General features: G+C 37.0%; 5 protein-coding genes across 5 annotated transcripts; 1 reads left to right on the top strand and 4 right to left on the bottom strand.

The window, feature by feature from the left end:
* The first annotated feature begins 31 nt into the window (after positions 1 to 31).
* Positions 32 to 2,583, top strand: LOC100632401 (radial spoke head protein 6 homolog A-like). The gene is made up of 11 exons (XM_003384531.3): positions 32 to 143; positions 191 to 252; positions 313 to 440; positions 503 to 601; positions 698 to 1,049; positions 1,101 to 1,337; positions 1,498 to 1,607; positions 1,673 to 1,814; positions 1,881 to 1,998; positions 2,074 to 2,174; positions 2,347 to 2,583. Exons 1-11 carry the CDS (start codon positions 61 to 63, stop codon positions 2,472 to 2,474), a joined length of 1,560 nt encoding a protein of 519 aa, XP_003384579.1. The 5' UTR covers positions 32 to 60; the 3' UTR covers positions 2,475 to 2,583.
* On the bottom strand, positions 2,502 to 7,734 carry LOC100639058 (RNA-binding protein 25-like). The gene is made up of 19 exons (XM_011412199.2): positions 7,578 to 7,734; positions 7,475 to 7,521; positions 7,379 to 7,426; positions 7,225 to 7,320; positions 7,109 to 7,166; positions 6,869 to 6,960; positions 6,691 to 6,783; positions 6,531 to 6,608; positions 6,287 to 6,374; positions 6,169 to 6,239; positions 6,039 to 6,122; positions 5,835 to 5,986; positions 5,638 to 5,785; positions 5,416 to 5,580; positions 5,043 to 5,327; positions 3,531 to 3,968; positions 3,097 to 3,195; positions 2,995 to 3,042; positions 2,502 to 2,842 (listed from the first exon to the last, which is right to left on the bottom strand). Exons 1-19 carry the CDS (start codon positions 7,696 to 7,698, stop codon positions 2,744 to 2,746), a joined length of 2,310 nt encoding a protein of 769 aa, XP_011410501.2. The 5' UTR covers positions 7,699 to 7,734; the 3' UTR covers positions 2,502 to 2,743.
* A 108-nt stretch (positions 7,735 to 7,842) lies between these two features.
* On the bottom strand, positions 7,843 to 9,891 carry LOC100632528 (40S ribosomal protein S4, X isoform-like). Its single transcript, XM_003384532.3, has 5 exons — positions 9,799 to 9,891; positions 9,641 to 9,718; positions 9,412 to 9,592; positions 9,223 to 9,320; positions 7,843 to 8,459 (listed from the first exon to the last, which is right to left on the bottom strand). Exons 1-5 carry the CDS (start codon positions 9,799 to 9,801, stop codon positions 8,031 to 8,033), a joined length of 789 nt encoding a protein of 262 aa, XP_003384580.1. The 5' UTR covers positions 9,802 to 9,891; the 3' UTR covers positions 7,843 to 8,030.
* A 68-nt stretch (positions 9,892 to 9,959) lies between these two features.
* On the bottom strand, positions 9,960 to 13,973 carry LOC109580503 (uncharacterized). The gene is made up of 4 exons (XM_019993758.1): positions 13,743 to 13,973; positions 13,408 to 13,658; positions 12,080 to 12,190; positions 9,960 to 10,967 (listed from the first exon to the last, which is right to left on the bottom strand). Exons 1-4 carry the CDS (start codon positions 13,807 to 13,809, stop codon positions 10,101 to 10,103), a joined length of 1,296 nt encoding a protein of 431 aa, XP_019849317.1. The 5' UTR covers positions 13,810 to 13,973; the 3' UTR covers positions 9,960 to 10,100.
* A 32-nt stretch (positions 13,974 to 14,005) lies between these two features.
* On the bottom strand, positions 14,006 to 17,891 carry LOC100638931 (ataxin-3-like). Its single transcript, XM_011412198.2, has 9 exons — positions 17,848 to 17,891; positions 17,741 to 17,789; positions 16,567 to 16,685; positions 15,901 to 15,945; positions 15,767 to 15,852; positions 14,975 to 15,041; positions 14,792 to 14,879; positions 14,464 to 14,658; positions 14,006 to 14,138 (listed from the first exon to the last, which is right to left on the bottom strand). The coding sequence occupies exons 1-9, from the start codon at positions 17,869 to 17,871 to the stop codon at positions 14,107 to 14,109; spliced, it is 705 nt and encodes a 234-aa protein (XP_011410500.1). The 5' UTR covers positions 17,872 to 17,891; the 3' UTR covers positions 14,006 to 14,106.
* Between the last annotated feature and the right edge of the window lie 3 nt (positions 17,892 to 17,894).

The following is a 17,894-nucleotide window of genomic DNA, read 5'->3' as shown; positions in this document are numbered from 1 at the left end:
GGTAACCGGAATTGGGCGGGCTCGTTGTTATGGTGACCACACACAACAAGCATAACAATAATGGAGAATGCTCATTTGGAGGAACAGGTGCATGCTGCCAAGGCTTTCTTCCTAAATACAAGCGACGGGGATAGCTCCAATCTGTTAGTAGCGTACCGGGAATGAGGTCTAGTTATTATTGAGTTTGTAGGTACGATCATTTGGCTGAATGTCTTGGAAAGATATTGGAGGAGAGGCCTGATAATGCACTAGGTGTGAAGGATAATAGCCTCGGGAAATATTTTTTAAAAATAACATCTTCCGTAACTCTAGGCAAATTCGAAGAGATATCCAGGAGCGTCAAGAGAGAGAAGCTCTCACCAAGACCTGATGTGATTCAAGACTCTCAGGGTATTAGCAGCAGAGCTGAAGTGGCCACCATTCAAAAGTCACTCTTTATGGTATAAAATATAAGAGAGGAAGCATTATTCTATATTAATAATAATGTATTGCGCTATTGCAGTCTAGTCAAGGCGAAGACGGAGACGCAGAATTTGATGATGAAGTGGATGTCCCTTTTCCTAATCTCATGGACGTAATGTCAAACTTTGAGCAAGGAGGAGTAAGGAAGAGAGAAATTAAAAGAGAGCGTGACATATTAAATACATACATACATGGATGCATCTATTTAATCTTTCTCTGTCTTTTTGTCTTCCAGATTGGCATTGGGAAGGATCAGGCTTATCGTATCTTCCTTGCGCTCAAGCAGCTCACAACCCAACAGCCACTAGCAAGTGTTAGGTTCTGGGGTATTATATTTGGCATAGAAGCATCGTACATTATAGCTGAGGGAGAATATCAAGAGGGACACGAGGAAGAGGAGGAGGAGGAAGAAGAAGAAGAAGCAAAACAAGAGGACCAAGATGGAGACGGAGAAGGAAAGGACAACGAGGAGGACTCGGAAGAGAAAGATGTCCTCCCTGAGAGCCAATGGAAACCGCCTCCGGTCATACCTAAAGAAGAAACTAGAATGGGGACTAACAAGAAGGTCTATTTTGTATGCAACACACGTGAGTAGTACACTATGTATTCTTTGATATTATTTCAATTCTCAATTGCAGCTGGTGACAAATGGGTCAAACTCCCTCACGTGAAGCCGGCAGAGATAGTCGCCGCTAGATGCATCCGTAAACTGTTCACCGGTAACCTGGAGTCACCAGTGGTCGGGTATCCACCATTCCCTGGACGAGAGGAGCACCTACTGAGGGCACAGATTGGACGCATATCAGCGACTACACAAATCAGTCCAGCTGGATACTACATGTGCGAAGAGGAGGAAGACGAAGGAGAGGACGACGGTAGGACATCCCTATAAAATAATAGTTAATCTACATGTATTATATACTCTTGTACATTATGTGAATTATAATTTATAATTATGCATTATTATACATAGATATACTGTACATTTATATGTGAATGATGATACCTTATTATTATTATTATTATTGTTAACAGCTCCTAAGCCTATTGAGGTTAATCCAGAGTTTGAGATGGGTAAATTATCTGAATATGCTGATGGATCCATGAACAACTGGTCACACCACATACAGTACATACTACCCCAGGTAAGGAGAGAGAGAGAGAGGGGGGGGAAAAGAACTGAGAATGCTAATTATGATATAACATGCAGGGAAGGTGTCAGTGGTTTAATCCGGTACCAAAAGCAGATGACGAGTTTGAGGAAGATGAAGAGGACGAGGACAAGGAGCAGCCGGAAGAGCTTGAGCCTGAAACTGGCCCGCAAATACTGACAGCAGTTGCGGAAGATGAACGTAATTAAAAAAAAACAAGACTACATTTAATATTGTAAATAATAATAATTAATTGCAATAATATAGGTGTGGAGGGAATGCCTGCTTGGAGTGCAAGACTGTCTTCAAGTATAATCCCACAATATGCTGTAGCTGTTGTTAGCTCTAATCTATGGCCTGGAGCTCATGCTTACGTATCAGGAAAGTAAGACATAGACTAATAGAAATAATATTTTTTAATGGTTATTATTATTATTTCATTTTTTACTTGTTATAATAGGAACAACTTTGAGAATATATACATTGGATGGGGACTCAAATACAGCTCAACCCCTTTCAATCCTTTACTACCACCAGCAGTACAAGATGAATTCCCTACTGGTAACTACTCCACATCTACACACACACAAACAAACAAGCTTACCTCAAAAAATGAGTACATACTTTCACATTCATCTTTCTGTGTTACTATGCAAGCATACATGTACTATGAATTATTATGTTCTAACCCTGTAACCCACTCAATCCTGCCTTCCTTTCATGATCAATGAAGGCGCAGACATAACAGAAACCAAAGACCCCACAGCAGAGGAAGAGGCAGCCCTCAAGGCATTGCAAGAGGAAGCAGAGAAAGCAGCAGAAGAGGAAGAAGAGCCAGAAGACAGTGAAGATGAAGGTTAATGGTCTCTCAAGGTATAATAGAGAGATGGACAGGACCCCCTAAAATATGAACACCTCAACCATTATAATTATAATTACACAGTATCATAATTAATAATTTAAAATTAAATAGAAATAGAGAAAGGAGGAGGAGGGGAGAGCGAGAAAAGTTTGTTTTGCATCTGTGTATTAATAATAATAATAATTAATAATAATTATCGAACAAAAAATGATTGAAAAACAAGAGAGAAGAAAAGCAGACTGTGTGTAATATTTACATGTACAACATCTCAATAGTTCTTAGCTATTCCAAGATGTCTTGCTTCAGTTTCGTAAATCAGCAGTCGCCATAGTTTCAACACAAACACTTCAGCTTCATCATCAAGTACCTATAATAATGACACACATACAACAAAAGAAATAAAAACAGTGCAATACATGTATTTTAAAAAATAATTACATATTTGACTTTCCTTCTTATATCGCACTCCTTCCAACCTTCTCTAAATAGTCATGCAATCACACTCTCTCTCTCCCTCACCATTGCTATATCATTGAGTATTCCATCAGCAGGAACCTGTTCTGCCAACTAAAAGGACACAATTAAACCTTCAACCAAACATTAATGATAGTTTCCCTGTACCTTGTTGCATATGAATTCTGTCAGGGTTGGCTCAGGCTCCCCAATATACTCGACTATCTTCTTGTTAATCCAAGGGCTCACTCTCTTCTCCATTAGAGTCTGCAATAGATAATAATGTCAATTTTTAAAGTTATGGCCATTTTAATAAAACGCTAAAATTCTGAAAAATACCCAAGGCTATATAGCCCATGGTTTTTCTGAAAAATGGCTCCAAAATCACCTCAAATTTTTATTACGTTTTCTGTTACATATTGATGTACTTATGCTGTGTAGAAAGTTTGAGCTGATTCCAACAAAAATTTGTCAACAAGACTCAAATCATAATGGCGACAAAAAAAGTGAAAATGTACAGCCAAATTTCACTTCAACGAAACAAGTTGGTACATTAAATATTTTATCATTACAAAAGCCCAGTGTAGATGTACAGTACATACCTTATCAATATAGTTCCATTTGAGGTCCCAGTTGAAAAGCTCTTCTCGTCTCGAAGGTATTGAATTGACGAGAGACTGTACCAGTTTCTTTCTGTTCTCACTGCTCATTTTCCCGTTGGTAGGTACAACGGCCATGGCAGCTGCTATGTGAGCGCTGTTAGAGCTAGACATGAGAGAGTAGAGTTTCTTTTTCGGTTTGACGGCGTCTCCTTCATCTTCTCCTCCAAATATTCCTTCTAGTGATGCTCGGGCTGCCGCCGTTGATGGCTGTTTCTTGCTTAGTCCAAATGTTAACTTGGCTCTCTTTTTCTCTTCATCTTCTTCTTCGTCATCTTCTGTTTTCTTTTCTTCAACTGGAGGAGAGTCGATGTCCGTCTGATCGTTGGGATTTGATTTTAGCTCAGGCTTGGGTCTACCAGTGGGTGGAGCTAACTGAACCTAACAAAAATAACAAAAGGCAACTTTAAATATTCTTTAAAAATTCAAATTTAATCGAAATCAGTTTCAACTTTCTACACAACATGAGAACATGTATATGTATCAGGAAAAATCATAAAAATGAAGAATTCTTTAATTTTTATTTTTGACGAAATTTGGCCAAAATCCCTGTACTATAGTACAGGGACTTTGGCCTGAATTTGGAGCAACTTTAAAAATTCATAAAAAATCCAATTTTGATCGAAATCAGTTTCAACTTTCTACACAACATGAGAACATGTATATGTATCAGGAAAAATCATAAAAATGAAGAATTCTTTAATTTTTATTTTTGACAAAATTTGGCCAAAATCCCTGTACTATAGTACAGGGACTTTGGCCTGAATTTGGAGCAACTTAAAAAATTCGTAAAAAATCCAATTTTGATCGGAATCAGCTTAAACTTTCTACACAACATGAGAACATGTATATGTATCAGGAAAAATCATAAAAATAAAGAATTCTTTACTTTTTATTTTTTTGACGAAATTTGGCCAAAATCCCTGTACTATAGTACAGGGACTTTGGCCTGAATTTGGAGCAACTTTAAAAATTCATAAAAAATCCAATTTTGATCGAAATCAGTTTTAACTTTATACACAACATGAGAACATGTATATGTATCAGGAAAAATCATAAAAATGAAGAATTCTCTACTTTTTATTTTTGACGAAATTTGGCCAAATCCCTGTACTATAGTACAGGGACTTTGGCCTGGATTTGGAGCAACTTTAAAAATTCATAAAAAAATCCAATTTTGATCGAAATCAGTTTAAACTTTATACATAACATAAAAACATGTATATGTATCAGGAAAAATTATATAAATGAAGAATTCTTTACTTTTCATTTTTGGCAAAATTTGGCCAAAATCCCTGTACTATAGTACAGGGACTTTGGCCCAATTTTGGGCAACTTTAAAAATTCATTAAAAACCAATTTAGCTCAAAACTTTCTACGCTACATAAAAATGTAATCAAAAAAATAAGTAAATGAAAAATTCTCTCGTTATTGATTCCTGATGAAATACTGTACCTGTATCGTTGCTGCATATGATTTATTGCCTTGCTTTGAGATTGGAAGATTATCATGATCCACAGCTGACGACTCCTCTTTCACATTCACCTCCTGCTGCCTCTTAAATCTCTCTTCTTCCTCCTCGCGTCTCTTTCTCTCTTGCTCTTCCTCTCTCTCCCTGATCTGTCTCTCCATCACTTCAAGTCGAAGAGCCTCCAACTCATCTCTCTCCTTCTTCCTGTCATACTCATCCTCTTCCATTTCTAATACACGGTCATCGTGACGCCGAGTAAATTCACTTCCCTAAAGCATAAAAAATAATGATTTATTATTGTAATAATTATATTTAAATTATCATCATAATTATTATTATTATTATTATTATTATTACTTTATAGTATCTATAGTCTTGCTTCTCATCATCATAATCTTCAAAGAATTCAATCATTCTCTTCCTTTCCTTATCCAGTTTGAGTCGTTTTGTCTCCTCCTCCTCTCTCTCGTACTGATAGTCAAGGGCACGCCTTTTTTCTCTGTGCTCCCACTGTCTTAGCCTCTGGAAATAATAATAATAACAATAACAACAACAACAATAATATAAGTATGCACTTACATCTTTGAAAGCTTTCTCTCTCTCCGCTCTCTTCCTCTCCATCAGTTTCTGTTCATATTCTTCTTCCTCCTTAGCTAATCGCTCTTTCTCTTCTTTCCTCCTCAATTCTCTCTCTTTCTCTCTGTCTCTCCTCTCCTGGGACCTGCTCCTGTAATAACACTCTAATTAATGTCACAGCTAGGGTCAGTATATCCTACCGTGGTTTCTTAGGACTTTTCGGTCTGCTGGATTTCTTGCCAGGACTTCGGCTTCGTGAACGCTTCCTCCCTGACTTTTCTTCCTTCTTTTTCTCATCTTGTTTCGCTTGATGTCGCTTCATACGAGCTTCAGCTTGCTTCTCCTCGTAATTCTGAGAGAGAGAGAGAGAGAGAGGGAGAGATGTTATACTAGGTGAAGCTTACCTGGTAGGATTGTCGGAATCTTTTAATTTCATCAGAGACTAAAGTCTTCATTCCGTCCTCCATGTCAACATCATCCAGGGTCGACTAAATAAAAAAGAGAGATGGGATTCAAAAAGAAAAAAATACTCACATCTTCATCGACACGACCAGATTGTATTGCCATAGCAACCAGTGACTCGTGGACGTCCTTTTCACGGCGAACTAAAAATTAAAATTCATAATGCATGTACATGTACATGTAGACCTACAATCGTCTGATGTCTTGCTTCCTAATAAAGTGCTGATGTTCTCTTTTATTAAACCATTTATGGCTGACATCACTTTCCCATCTTCTTCCTATAACCAATGAAATATTTCATCAATAATAGTAATTATTAAATTATTATTACTATCATTATCAGTAATAATTACTATCATTATCAGTAATAATTACTATCATTATCAGTAATAATTACTATCATTATCAGTAATAATTATTTATTAATTAGTTACTTTGGTTTCCTTGTCAATGTCTTCTTCGAGTGTCTCTGCTTCTCCTTTTAATACAATTTTATCAACTTCTCTCTCTAACTACAAAAAATAAAAACAAAAAAAATTCATTATTATTATTCATTATTATTATTATTATTATTATTATTATTTATTGGCTTACTATTTGATCATTAAACTCTTCGTTGTTTTTGGTCATTTTCTTTTTCATGAGATACTTCAATAATTCCTTACGATTATTACTGTCAACTTTAATCTGCAATAGATAAAATAAACACCAATATATTATAGTAAATAAAAATAATATGGCAATATTTCTAGCCATTATCCTCCTTACTTACCACTAATTTCTTATCTCCTAACTCAAAGCCATTCAACAGTCTTAGGGCTCTTAGGGTGCACTCGGGATCAGAATATTCACAAAAACCAAAGGCTTTATAAAACAAATGATTAACAATAATAATAATAATAATAATAATAATAATAATAATAATAATAATAATAATAATAATAATAATAATAATAATAATAATAATAATAATAATAATAATAATAATAATAATAATATTAAAGAATCACACCTTGCAATTTTCCTGAGGCGTTTTGTACTCTCTTCCAACCGACAATGTAGCCACAACGCTGAGAGAGAAGAGGGAAAAAAGTACATGTACATGCATACATGTGTTTGATATCTTACCAGGAGTATCTGCCTCACAAGTGAATCGGTTGCTTTGTCAGTGATATTACCAACAAAAACTGTTGTGGCTACTTTCATTTCACTCACAGAAATGGGCTAGAGGAAACAGCAAAAATGATACTGTCCATACATATATCTGTTTATATTATTATACTTTTTGATAAGGTTTTGAGACAAGTTCAGGCCCTGAGCTTATTGCTACCTGTAGGGACACACAAAATCATAAAAAGCATCAACAGTCAAGACTTACCCCTCCAGGGGCTGGCTGTAATCCAGGGACTGCAGGCATGGACCCCACTGGATAAAAAGAAAAAATGTTAAAAGTGAGTTTTGTAAGAAGGAAGGAGCTGTACTTGGCATCATTAGAGGAGGACCGACTGGTATTAGTGGAGGCCTCACACCAGTCAATGGAAATCCAGGGACAGCTCCAGGGGGTTGAATATAAGGATTACTACCAGGTGGAGGAGCAGCCATTTTGAGACAACCACGTGATCCGACAAAATAATTGAAAATAAACCCCGCCCAAATAAAACTAGGCGTAGTCAAAGGTAGATTTGCAATTTCTTATTCTGACACAAACCTACAAAGCAGGCTTTGTCTCAAATTACACAAAGGGTATTATAATGCAGCAGATCTTTTTAAATACTGAATCAATCAATTTAATATCAAAATTCGATTAATAATAACTCAAATAAACCACCAGTGCCACACCAACATAATATACATAAATGCAAGCACTTCAATACTAATGCCAATATAATATTATTCATTATTAATACTGCAGTTAGTAGTGAGGGAGAGAGTATTCATAAAATGCCTTTAGCTTGAAGGCGACGGTCCCTCTCCTCTGCAATAGTCAACCGTATTCCCTTAGCTTTTGGTAGAGAGATGAGTGCCTTGTTATTCTTTCCTATAACAAACACATTAGTCTGACGAGTAGCAAATGTATTCCCTTTGGCATCCTTTATGTGAATGATATCAAAGGACCCGTGATGCCTCTCCCTGTTAGTGATGACGCCCACACGTCCCAAGTTACGCCCACCCACGACCATAACAAGATTCCCGACATCAAACTTTACAAAGTCGGTGATTTTTCCGGTTGCAATGTCAATACGGACAGTATCGTTGACTTTGATTAGTGGATCAGGATAACGAATGGTACGACCATCGTGTGTGACTAGGTAAGGGATTCCCTTAGGACCCAGCTGGGCTCTCTTGACCTTACCCAACTTGTACTAATAAGAAAAAAAGAGATAATTTCTAACACTTCACTTCTCCTTCTCTTTTACTACAATTACTACTACTACTAATTATTATTATGATTATGATACTCTTATTGCCGCCAATTCATTATCATCATTAGCAATTTGCTACCGTTAAAACTCCAATTAATAAGCAATAAATACCCAATTAAAACCCAATGGAGAGACCAATTAAACCCTTCGGAATTAATAGCGGAACACTTTGCAAAACCCTTAAGAAATTTATATGCAAGACAAACAATATATTATTACAATTATAAATAATAAAAGTTCAAAAAAGGCACTTCCAGTAGGAAAATAAACACGAGCATTACAACATAACTTATTTTTAAAGGAGAGTATCACGCTACGCTGCTATTGTAGTAGTACACACCCTAACCTCCCACTGCTTTGATGTATCTAAATTAACCGTGAGAAATTCTACAACCCTAACCACAGAACGGGAGTTTAGGCACAACATTCACATGAAACAAAAACAACAAATTAAAAAAAGGTCCTTGTCAATCATGTGTATGTAACAATACATGTGGTGCTCAGAATGGAAGGAACTGTCTCTCTTCAACACTCTTAGCCAGAGCTCAAAGCGAGCTGGGATTATTCCAGTCATCATAGCATACATGTACATACATACATACATACATACACAGATACATCAAGAGTAAATAATGAAGGGTATTATTTACTCTTGGTTACGCATACACAGGTGCAATAATGGCGTTATGGGAGCAGAGCATACCTTTGCTTCTTCAGGTGTAATACGATGAACACAGAATCGTCCTTTAACATCATAAAGCAATCTAAACTGTTCACTGGTCTTCTCAATGGTAACAACATCTAGTAATCATAACAAAAGGAAAGACTATAACAGGCAGGATATTATAGCTCATTACAAAACCCACCATAATATTAATTAATATAAACTCACCCATTAGCCCAGCAGGGAAGGTTGTATCAGTACGTACTTTACCATCAACCTTGATAAGACGTTGTTTAACAATTTTCTTTACCTCATCACCAGTCAGTGCATATTTGAGCCTGTTCCTTAAGAACACCATTAAAGGGATGCACTCACGGAGCTTATGAGGACCAGGTGATGGTCTTGGAGCCTAAAATAGCAATTAAAAGTATTGTTTATCAGCCATAAAGAAACTGACATATCTGCCAGAGAATTTATCCAACATCCAATGCTTGGGAGCATTAGGCCTCTTCAGGTGTTTCTTGGGTCCACGGGCCTACACAATAGAGAAGATTAAAACCTTCCTCCCTGTTACCATCTTTGCTTCTTTGTAGATGGCAAAGGATCTTCACTCACCATATTGGCAGCTTCAATGGACGGCACAGAAAGAAACGTGAAGTTGGTGCATGCGCACTTAAAATGGGCGGAGTGGCCTCCAACACACGTGTAAGCACGTGTGTGGGGCATTAACTGGAATGCATTTTTTTGCTTCTCCAAACATATGTGAATGGACATGGTTCTTTTGCTTAATATTCTTTATTCAAATACTTTATGTGTAAATAGTATTATGTACATCAATCCAGTGCATGTTAATATTATGTAAGTGAATAAATATGAACATAGAAACGGAGAGAGAGAGAGGAAGAGAAGGAAATGAGTTAGTGAGATGTCCCTTGTGCCAACACGAGGCTTTGATGATAGTGCCTTTCTCTATTGCCAGAGGAGAGGTCAGGAGGCATTAGATCAGTCGTGTGATGCACAACATGAAAATGGTTGTGTTTATGCAAGTGCTTCACTTTAAATGTGAGAGGTACAGGAGGAGGAGGAGGAACAGGAAGGACAGGAGTGCTGGACACATCGTAATCAGCCACTGCCATGTTGCTAGCCGATGAGTCCTGCTCATCGTCAGTCCTCCCGTTTATCCTCTCGGGGCCGAGGTAGCACAACTGCTCCAGGTTATGGGGGGAAGTGATACTACGCCGCAAAGAGTTGTGATGGTCGCTTGACTGGCTCCCATCATTCTCCTTTGTATTGAGAGCCAGTCCAAGATCCTTTAGCTGTCCTAGCGTGATGAACTTGGCCCGATTGTGACTGCAGTTCTTCCTACGACAGTGGTGACTGTTGGAGTGACATCGGGAGCGATGGTGGGACTCGTGATGCATGCCCTCGTCTTGGTTGCCAGTATCCAATGTCCCTGTCTTTCTCTTCCTTCTCTCCTGTCCCCCTGGGGGAGGATTATCAGGTGGGGGCAGAGACAGAGGACGTCTCTTCCTACCGTGGTGATGGTGACTTTTCTGTTTCTTTGACCCCACGGGACAATAATTTGCTGTCGCTGATCTTTTCTTGGTCTCGTCTAAAGTATATTTATGAGAAGAGCCGTGTCTGCTTGTGGTGATGTTGCTGGAGTTTCTCTTCTTCTCAGCTACTGGACTTGTGGCTGATGATGGTTGTGGTTGCTGTGGGAGCGTGGATTTGACTGATTGTTCCAGTGACAGACAAAACACATGAACCAACTCATTCCATTCCTAGAGTGAAACCAATAAAAATGTAAACAAGTAGTATGATGTTCTAATCAGTAAAGAATGCTAAGTGAGCTAAGCACTGACAAATACAGTACATGGCATTTGGAGCAACTTTAAAAATTCATAAAAAAATTCTAATTTAATCAGAATCAGCTCAATATTTCTAAACAAGATGTACATGTATCAGAAAAAAATTATAAAAATGAAGAATTCTCTCTTTGTAATTTTTGGAAAAATACCCTCTATACTGGCACAGGTTATTTGGCCCAATTTTTGAGCAGCATCACAACCCACCACATGTATTTGCTTTCTTAGTTGCCTGAAGCTGGTGTGTGTGTGTGTGGGTGTGGGTGTGTGTGTGTGTGTGTGTGTAATAAGTGGAGGCTTAATTGTTATGCTTTCAGATTGTTCATCAAAGACAATGAATGGATTGTTTGTATTACAATTCATCGGTGGACATCAAAGCTATTATCATTATTATAAACTCAAAACAGTACAACTCTGTATAGTAAATCATCAAAAAACACAAAGGGAGGACATAATTCCCAAATACTATGCATATAGCGTAAAACAATTATCACTAGAGCTGAGAGAGAGAGATGAGGGAAGGAGAGAGAGAGGGGAGAGCAGACATGATATAATATGTACTGTATGTTGTGATTTGACACTTTTACGTACAACTATTTGAAATATCTTTTTCTGGCACATTTTTTCTGAGGTGACAAATAATGACAATTAGCTTTAACATGCACGGCATGCCTCCAGAATTAATCACCTCTGGCGCTTTAGAAATGATTCAAAAGCTTTTCTAGTGCAAATGAAAAGTATCACATTTTAGGATGACTAAAGGCCTTTCTACATGGGCAATGTAGTTTGAACTGAAGGGCATTCAAGCATTCAAGGTACATCAATTGATTTCACACTATCTTCAGGATCTTGTACAACATTCTGATAGTACTTCTAATCCAGCTGCCGTTCGTTATCTGTTGAATTTTTGACAAATAATAATAAATAAGGAGGGACAAATACACAAAAGGCCTTCAAAGCTCCACTAGCTATTATATACTGTGCACAAATGATGATGTTAATGATGCATAGAGTGTGTGTGTGCTGACCTCAGTTGTTAGTTTCTTAAGGATCCTCTCAGGCATGGCCAGGTTAGGCAGTATTTCCTCTTCAAATGCTTGCTGACGCTGACGATCATCAGACCTGACCAGATCTCCGGTCTATAGGTACAAGAAAGAAAGAGATAAAGTCGTGAGACATGATCATGTAACATTATGAAAGGATCTGAGGGGCTGGATTAAGAGGAAGGAGAAGCTTTAGTGATGACCATAAAACCCATTTAAATGTGCATTCCTGCACAAAAACATCACCGCAAATTAACTTTGTATTTGAAAATATTTTGGGTAAAATCTCACGCCACGAAAGACAGATCAAGACATCACACACACACAAACACACACACACACGTACTGAAGACACACAGTCTCACAGACAAGACTCCATTGAATGAACAAGTGGATTACAATACTGTATGCCCAATAGTACACGTAGGTGTACACATACATGCACATGTATAATACAGTGGCTATAATACAGTGGCTAGTGCATATAAACACAGCTAGAGATCAAAGGGACTTCAAAGTATAGACTATCCTCCTCAGTAAGCCCCATATAGTCAATATAGCCTGATTATCATGTTACAGTCCAATCGTGATATTATACCCGAAACATTAGAAAGAGACAAGTCTGTTAACTAATATGTGACAGCTACTGATCAAAAGCAGATGGTGACGCGTATAGTAGTACATGAATATTACACTAATACAGGAACTATCATGTGTCAAGAGAGAATGATCAAAAGGATCAGGCCAGGGGAATAAATAGTAGCTTGAATGAGAGCAATGTCAAAACCAGCTCCTGTGTCATCCATATAATACCGGAAGTCAGTGACTTAGTACGAGTTACAAAACAGGATGGTCACTGTTAGACTCGGAGCCAATGGAAGAATGGGTACTGACTGGTTTGATGTAAAGAAAGATGAGGAGAGCATACACATACACGCACATGCACATGTAATTGCAAAATAATCATTAATAGTAATACATGATTAATTACCGTGTGTGATAACACTTATTAAAAGAGCAGGCTCATTCTTTTTTTCTGTACCAATCATTTCTCGGTGTATCATCACCCGTTGTACTGCTTGTAAAATTTAAACATTATTTTAACAAAAGCGCAACGATGCAGCTGAATTGTAATCAAACATAATTGTAAACAGCAGTCGGTGGAATTCGGCGTTCGCTTAACAATGTCACCGATAGCTTTGTATACGGTACAATAGCTTAAGCTCAGCTCAAAAATTATAATAATTATTATTATAAAAATAATAATAATAATAATAATAATAATAATAATAAAGTAATTTTACTGCTCTTACTGGTAAATCCTGATCAGAGTAGCTGTGCTCTGGATCAGAGCCATTATTAACGATGATGGTTCCCTCGTCACTGCTATAAGGAGGAGAAGCAGAGACGCCATGATGATGATGAGAACTGGCCAGCTGCTCACTGCTGCTGCATTCTTCCTCAAGAAACTCATGCTCATCAGCCTCGTCTCTTAAGAGAAGACACCTACTGTTTATAGTCGTAGCAGTTAATATGGACTCTTTGCTGTTGGATAAAGATGAACCTGTAGAATGTAGAGAAAGAGGAGATAGGGGAATGAAAACGGTGGTGAGAGAAAGGTAAGAGGGGCAAGCAAGCTCTACCGCACCTCTACAAGATTTGATATCTCTTGTCCTTCTCAGAGGAACTTTGTTCTTTCCTATTCTGTTTCCCATTGGTAACTGTGCTCAGTGAACCAGCTCTTCTTCATAAAAGCGAGCGAGAGAGAAATCAATGTCAAGGACTCAAAATATTTTTGCTGTCTTCTGCGATTTTCTTCGAATTTTTATTAGCAAAGTTTCGTCATATGACGTCATAATTGAAATTCTCGTACCACTTCATTATTATTGAAAATAATAATAATAAAATCATATTTTGTGTTTAAAATCAACAAACAAACAAACAAAAACAAGAGAGACATTATTACAATAGCAAATGACAAAACAATAAATCAATGAAACAATACTAATATTCTATTTCGACTTATCATCAGGAAATCTGCTCTCTAAAATAAAACAACAATAATAATAATTATAAATGTACAATCTACATGTACGTGAGCATGTACTGTAGCTAAATCCATTTCTCAGTAAGAGAAAGGGAGAGTACATAGTGAAAGATATCAATAGAGAGAGGGGGGAAGAGGAGATTGGTAATGGATGGATTACACTTTAAACATTATCTAGACCACATGAGAAAGAAAAGGGACAAGACTAATTACTCATAAATTTAGCTACAGTACTACACAAATGTACAGCAGTCATATTAACACATATGACACCCCACACACACACACACACATGAAAATCACTATTTATAAAAATACTTACCCACTAGACTAAGTGCTATTGCTTCTGCAAGATCTTCATCTTCGATGGAATCAAAATCCTGTGGACTTTTAGAGACTCTTGCCGCCTTTCCTTCAGAGGAATGAGGAGGGGGAGGAGGTTCATACGGGATAAGAGATAATAGTTGATCAGCTTCAGAGGTGGGCAGGATACCAGTGACAACAAATATGGAATAACCTTTAGAAATGGAATGGCTTGTTTTATCAAGATTAAATAACATCACTACCAAGTATTGTACATATCATAATACAAGCAAACAAACAAACTTATTCATTAATAATAAAACAATTCAATTATTGGTTTGCTTTACCTTCAGCTCTAAGTTGTGCTAGGAAAAGGCTAAGATATGTGTCTGTTATGTGTAAAGGGGACTTCTTTAGTGAATCAAGATCAAACCACTAGCAAAGAGGGCAATATAAGATTAAAGTAAAATGTGTTTATATACTTTCCCTTCTTATCTCTCCCGCTCTTTATCTCTCTCTCTCTAACTCACTTGTCGGCCAAGCTTCCTCACAGCAAACCAATGTAATTCATGATTGCAGATGAAAGCATTTTGATCTCTATAACATGTAGACAAAGCTAATCAGATACACTTACACACACACACACGCACACGCGTGCGTGACATATCATAATGAATTTTACTCAGTGGCCCATGCAAAATTCTAAAATAATTCCTAAAATAAGACACTAAGATAATTGAAATAAATTATAACTTGAAAGGACAGAAAGAAGACTTTTAGTGACAAAGTGATAACAGGCGGGAGGTGGGCAATATCTAGCTGAAAGTGGTTTATTATATATTGTCCCAATTCAGTGGTTATAATATATTGTCCCAATTCACCAGTAGACTACAAAGAGTTATTATAAGAAAGTGTTGATAGGTAGACTTAAAGGGATCGCTACATCAGTAATTAGTCTGACACTCAGAGATTTACAGCTGCAGAGACTTTTGGTCTAAAATCTGAAGCTAACATATTAAAGCAGTGAATTGATCAAAGAGAAGCCAAACATGTCAAGTATGCTACTGACAGTAGCCATTACTAAACATGATGAAATATAACAGCCACAAATATTAAGTCTGACTGATCTGACTAACACTGTAATAATATATGACTCATTTTTAGTCATGAACATTGGACTTTAAAAAAATTACATTTTTTAGCATCTCTTTTACACATGTACATGTAGGACAATACGGGCCAATATCAGCGACACAATGAACAATGTATAATATAATGTACACAATGTACATGTACATGTACATCGCGTGACTGTCCCTTACACAGGATTCTCCGCAGCATGTGACATTCTTGCCGACAAAAGAGGATGGAGTTCCAGGTCCCACACTTTGAGTGCTTCGCTGATGACCTAACGACGACAAGAATAATAACAATGACACCATAACAGTTTCACTACCTGTACTGAGAAGAATCCACTGTCATCCATATTAGAGGAGGGTTGCTAGGAAGAGAGAGGAAGAGAGTTGGATCATATCCTGGAGCTGCTTGTTAGATACTACTAGTAGTACATGTACATTAACAGTACAAGGGCCAGCAATGCTGTACAAGTTAATTTTATGATGCACAAAAATATTATTTTATACGCAGTGTACATGTACAGTACATGTACGGGTCCAATTAGGTATTAGTGGTTTCACCACATCAAAGAGAATTAGCTTCCTCATTTATCAATACTGGAGCTGATCATTGGTCAACTTGTACTTAGGTGTACAATGTACAAACCATTATACATGTACATGTAGCATGATGGCAGGGTTGATTATATCCAATAAATTAGACATGTATATGTATTATTATTATACGCATAATTAATATGCTATAACAATAGTACTGGTAATGCGAATGGTGACTGCCAGCAATTAATCATAGAATGTTTTGAAGTTTTAAGTACAGAAGACCATGTATGATATTGTATGCTTTGTTCCAAGAATTCTTAAGTTGTGCTAATTGAATTGTGGGCAATGGCTTTGCATGAGTGGGAAATGAAGAAAGGGAGAGAGAGAGGGGGGGGGACAAAAAAGGAAAGAGAAAGAGGAGAGATACATGTACATGTATATATTACTTCAAGTATTTTTGTCATTTCTACTAGTGATATGTCCTCACGATCTGTCAAGTGAGACTTCTCCTTCTCATCCAGTCTATGAGCAATCTCTGAGAGACCAACAGGATTGAAATAAGGACCTAAATGTATAAATAAATAAATAAATAAATAAATAATAAATAAATAAATATAATTAGATTGTTCCTAAAAATAATTATTTATTAAACAAATACATGTACATGTACATCATACCAGCAGACAGCAGTAGGCTGTATAGCCTGATAAGAATGAGTGAGACAAAGAAAAAGGTGGTAAGACTAATGATTACTAAAGTTGCCCAAGGCACAATGGGTGTAAGCTGAGTATAATACTGTTTGGCTAAAAATGAAAAGAGAAGCCATTTTCGTACAAAGAAGATGCTCTTTCATCTTTTTATAATTATTGGGTAAAGGATAGCTGGAGACACGTTTCAATGATATAGGCTTTCAGGCTGGCTAGTCATTAAGAGGTATCAGTTTACTGCTTGATAATTACAAATGTACAAGTACATGTACAAATGTACATGTACAAGTACGAGCTAGAGTAAGAGATACATGTATACATGTAATAGGCATCTACAGCTAACTGTGTGCATTTAATAAGAAAGAATTAGCAAAGGAGGTTGAGAGAGAGAGAGAGGGGGGGGGAGAAAGGACAAAAGAAATAGAGGCACATGCGTTATTAAGTTATCTACATATAAAAACAATCGATGCCTACTTGTAACAAACATTGATACAGAGGTCGCTCAAGAGGAGACATGTTGATAAGATATCATTGCCAAAAAGACATCTTTGATGTTTTGCACAAATTGGAAATGTAAATATTCCCTCTGGACTAAGTTGTACACATACATGTAGTAGTATTACTATTGCATAATATGTTCATTATTATTTCAAAATAATTGGATTTAAAGCAGGGTAAAGTTAACTGCTTAACCCATTCAAAAAATGGTAAGATGATTCCGAAAAACAAGAGTAAGTTTTGGATATAACTTCCTTTTCTTTTATACTCAGTTATTTGTAAAAGGGTATTGTGGGTCGCCCTGGGATTCAGTGGGGCCCTATTGTTGTGGCTAGTATTAGTTGAGACAAGAACACACTCCAGTCTCTCTAAAACTCTTACTAAATTCTGTTTATACTAATTGAAAGGGAATTACCTTGCAAGAGGTTGTTAAGACAATGTTGTGCACACAACTGCCCTTGTTGCTTATAAAAGAAAACAAGAAAAATTCAAAAAGGGACACTGGACATGTACAACACATACCCTCTCATGATAGATGGCGTCCATCTTTAAGTAGGTGCGGTCACAGA

The sequence above is a fragment of the Amphimedon queenslandica genome, unplaced genomic scaffold, assembly GCF_000090795.2.
Source record: "Amphimedon queenslandica unplaced genomic scaffold, v1.1 AMPQUscaffold_13489, whole genome shotgun sequence".
In the NCBI taxonomy this organism is placed as follows: domain Eukaryota; kingdom Metazoa; phylum Porifera; class Demospongiae; order Haplosclerida; family Niphatidae; genus Amphimedon; species Amphimedon queenslandica.
This window is presented reverse-complemented; position numbering and strand designations above follow the sequence as displayed.

Bases quoted from the DNA above. Each gene is read 5' to 3' on its own strand.
- LOC100639058 (XM_011412199.2), bottom strand. From the start codon at position 7,698: ATGGCTGCTCCTCCACCTGGTAGTAATCCTTATATTCAACCCCCTGGA. The intron at 7,427-7,474 runs GTAAGTCTTGAC...GTGTCCCTACAG, and splicing joins TACAGCCAGCCCCTGGAGGG to GTAGCAATAAGCTCAGGGCC. The intron at 6,609-6,690 runs GTAAGCCAATAA...TATTTTTTGTAG, and splicing joins AAGAGTTTAATGATCAAATA to TTAGAGAGAGAAGTTGATAA.
- LOC100632528 (XM_003384532.3), bottom strand. The intron at 9,593-9,640 runs GTCAGTTTCTTT...TTGCTATTTTAG, and splicing joins ATAAATTCTCTGGCAGATAT to GCTCCAAGACCATCACCTGG. The intron at 8,460-9,222 runs GTATGCTCTGCT...TTTTCTTATTAG, and splicing joins TTACACCTGAAGAAGCAAAG to TACAAGTTGGGTAAGGTCAA.
- LOC109580503 (XM_019993758.1), bottom strand. From the start codon at position 13,809: ATGGGAAACAGAATAGGAAAGAACAAAGTTCCTCTGAGAAGGACAAGA. The intron at 13,659-13,742 runs GTGCGGTAGAGC...TACATTCTACAG, and splicing joins AGATATCAAATCTTGTAGAG to GTTCATCTTTATCCAACAGC. The intron at 12,191-13,407 runs GTAAGAGCAGTA...TTGTACCTATAG, and splicing joins ACTCTGATCAGGATTTACCA to ACCGGAGATCTGGTCAGGTC.
- LOC100632401 (XM_003384531.3), top strand. From the start codon at position 61: ATGGAGAATGCTCATTTGGAGGAACAGGTGCATGCTGCCAAGGCTTTC. The intron at 602-697 runs GTAAGGAAGAGA...TTTGTCTTCCAG, and splicing joins CAAACTTTGAGCAAGGAGGA to ATTGGCATTGGGAAGGATCA. The intron at 2,175-2,346 runs GTAACTACTCCA...TGATCAATGAAG, and splicing joins ACAAGATGAATTCCCTACTG to GCGCAGACATAACAGAAACC.
- LOC100638931 (XM_011412198.2), bottom strand. From the start codon at position 17,871: ATGGACGCCATCTATCATGAGAGG. The intron at 16,686-17,740 runs GTAATTCCCTTT...TTATACATTTAG, and splicing joins TCTTAACAACCTCTTGCAAG to GTCCTTATTTCAATCCTGTT. The intron at 14,880-14,974 runs GTGAGTTAGAGA...CCTCTTTGCTAG, and splicing joins TGAGGAAGCTTGGCCGACAA to TGGTTTGATCTTGATTCACT.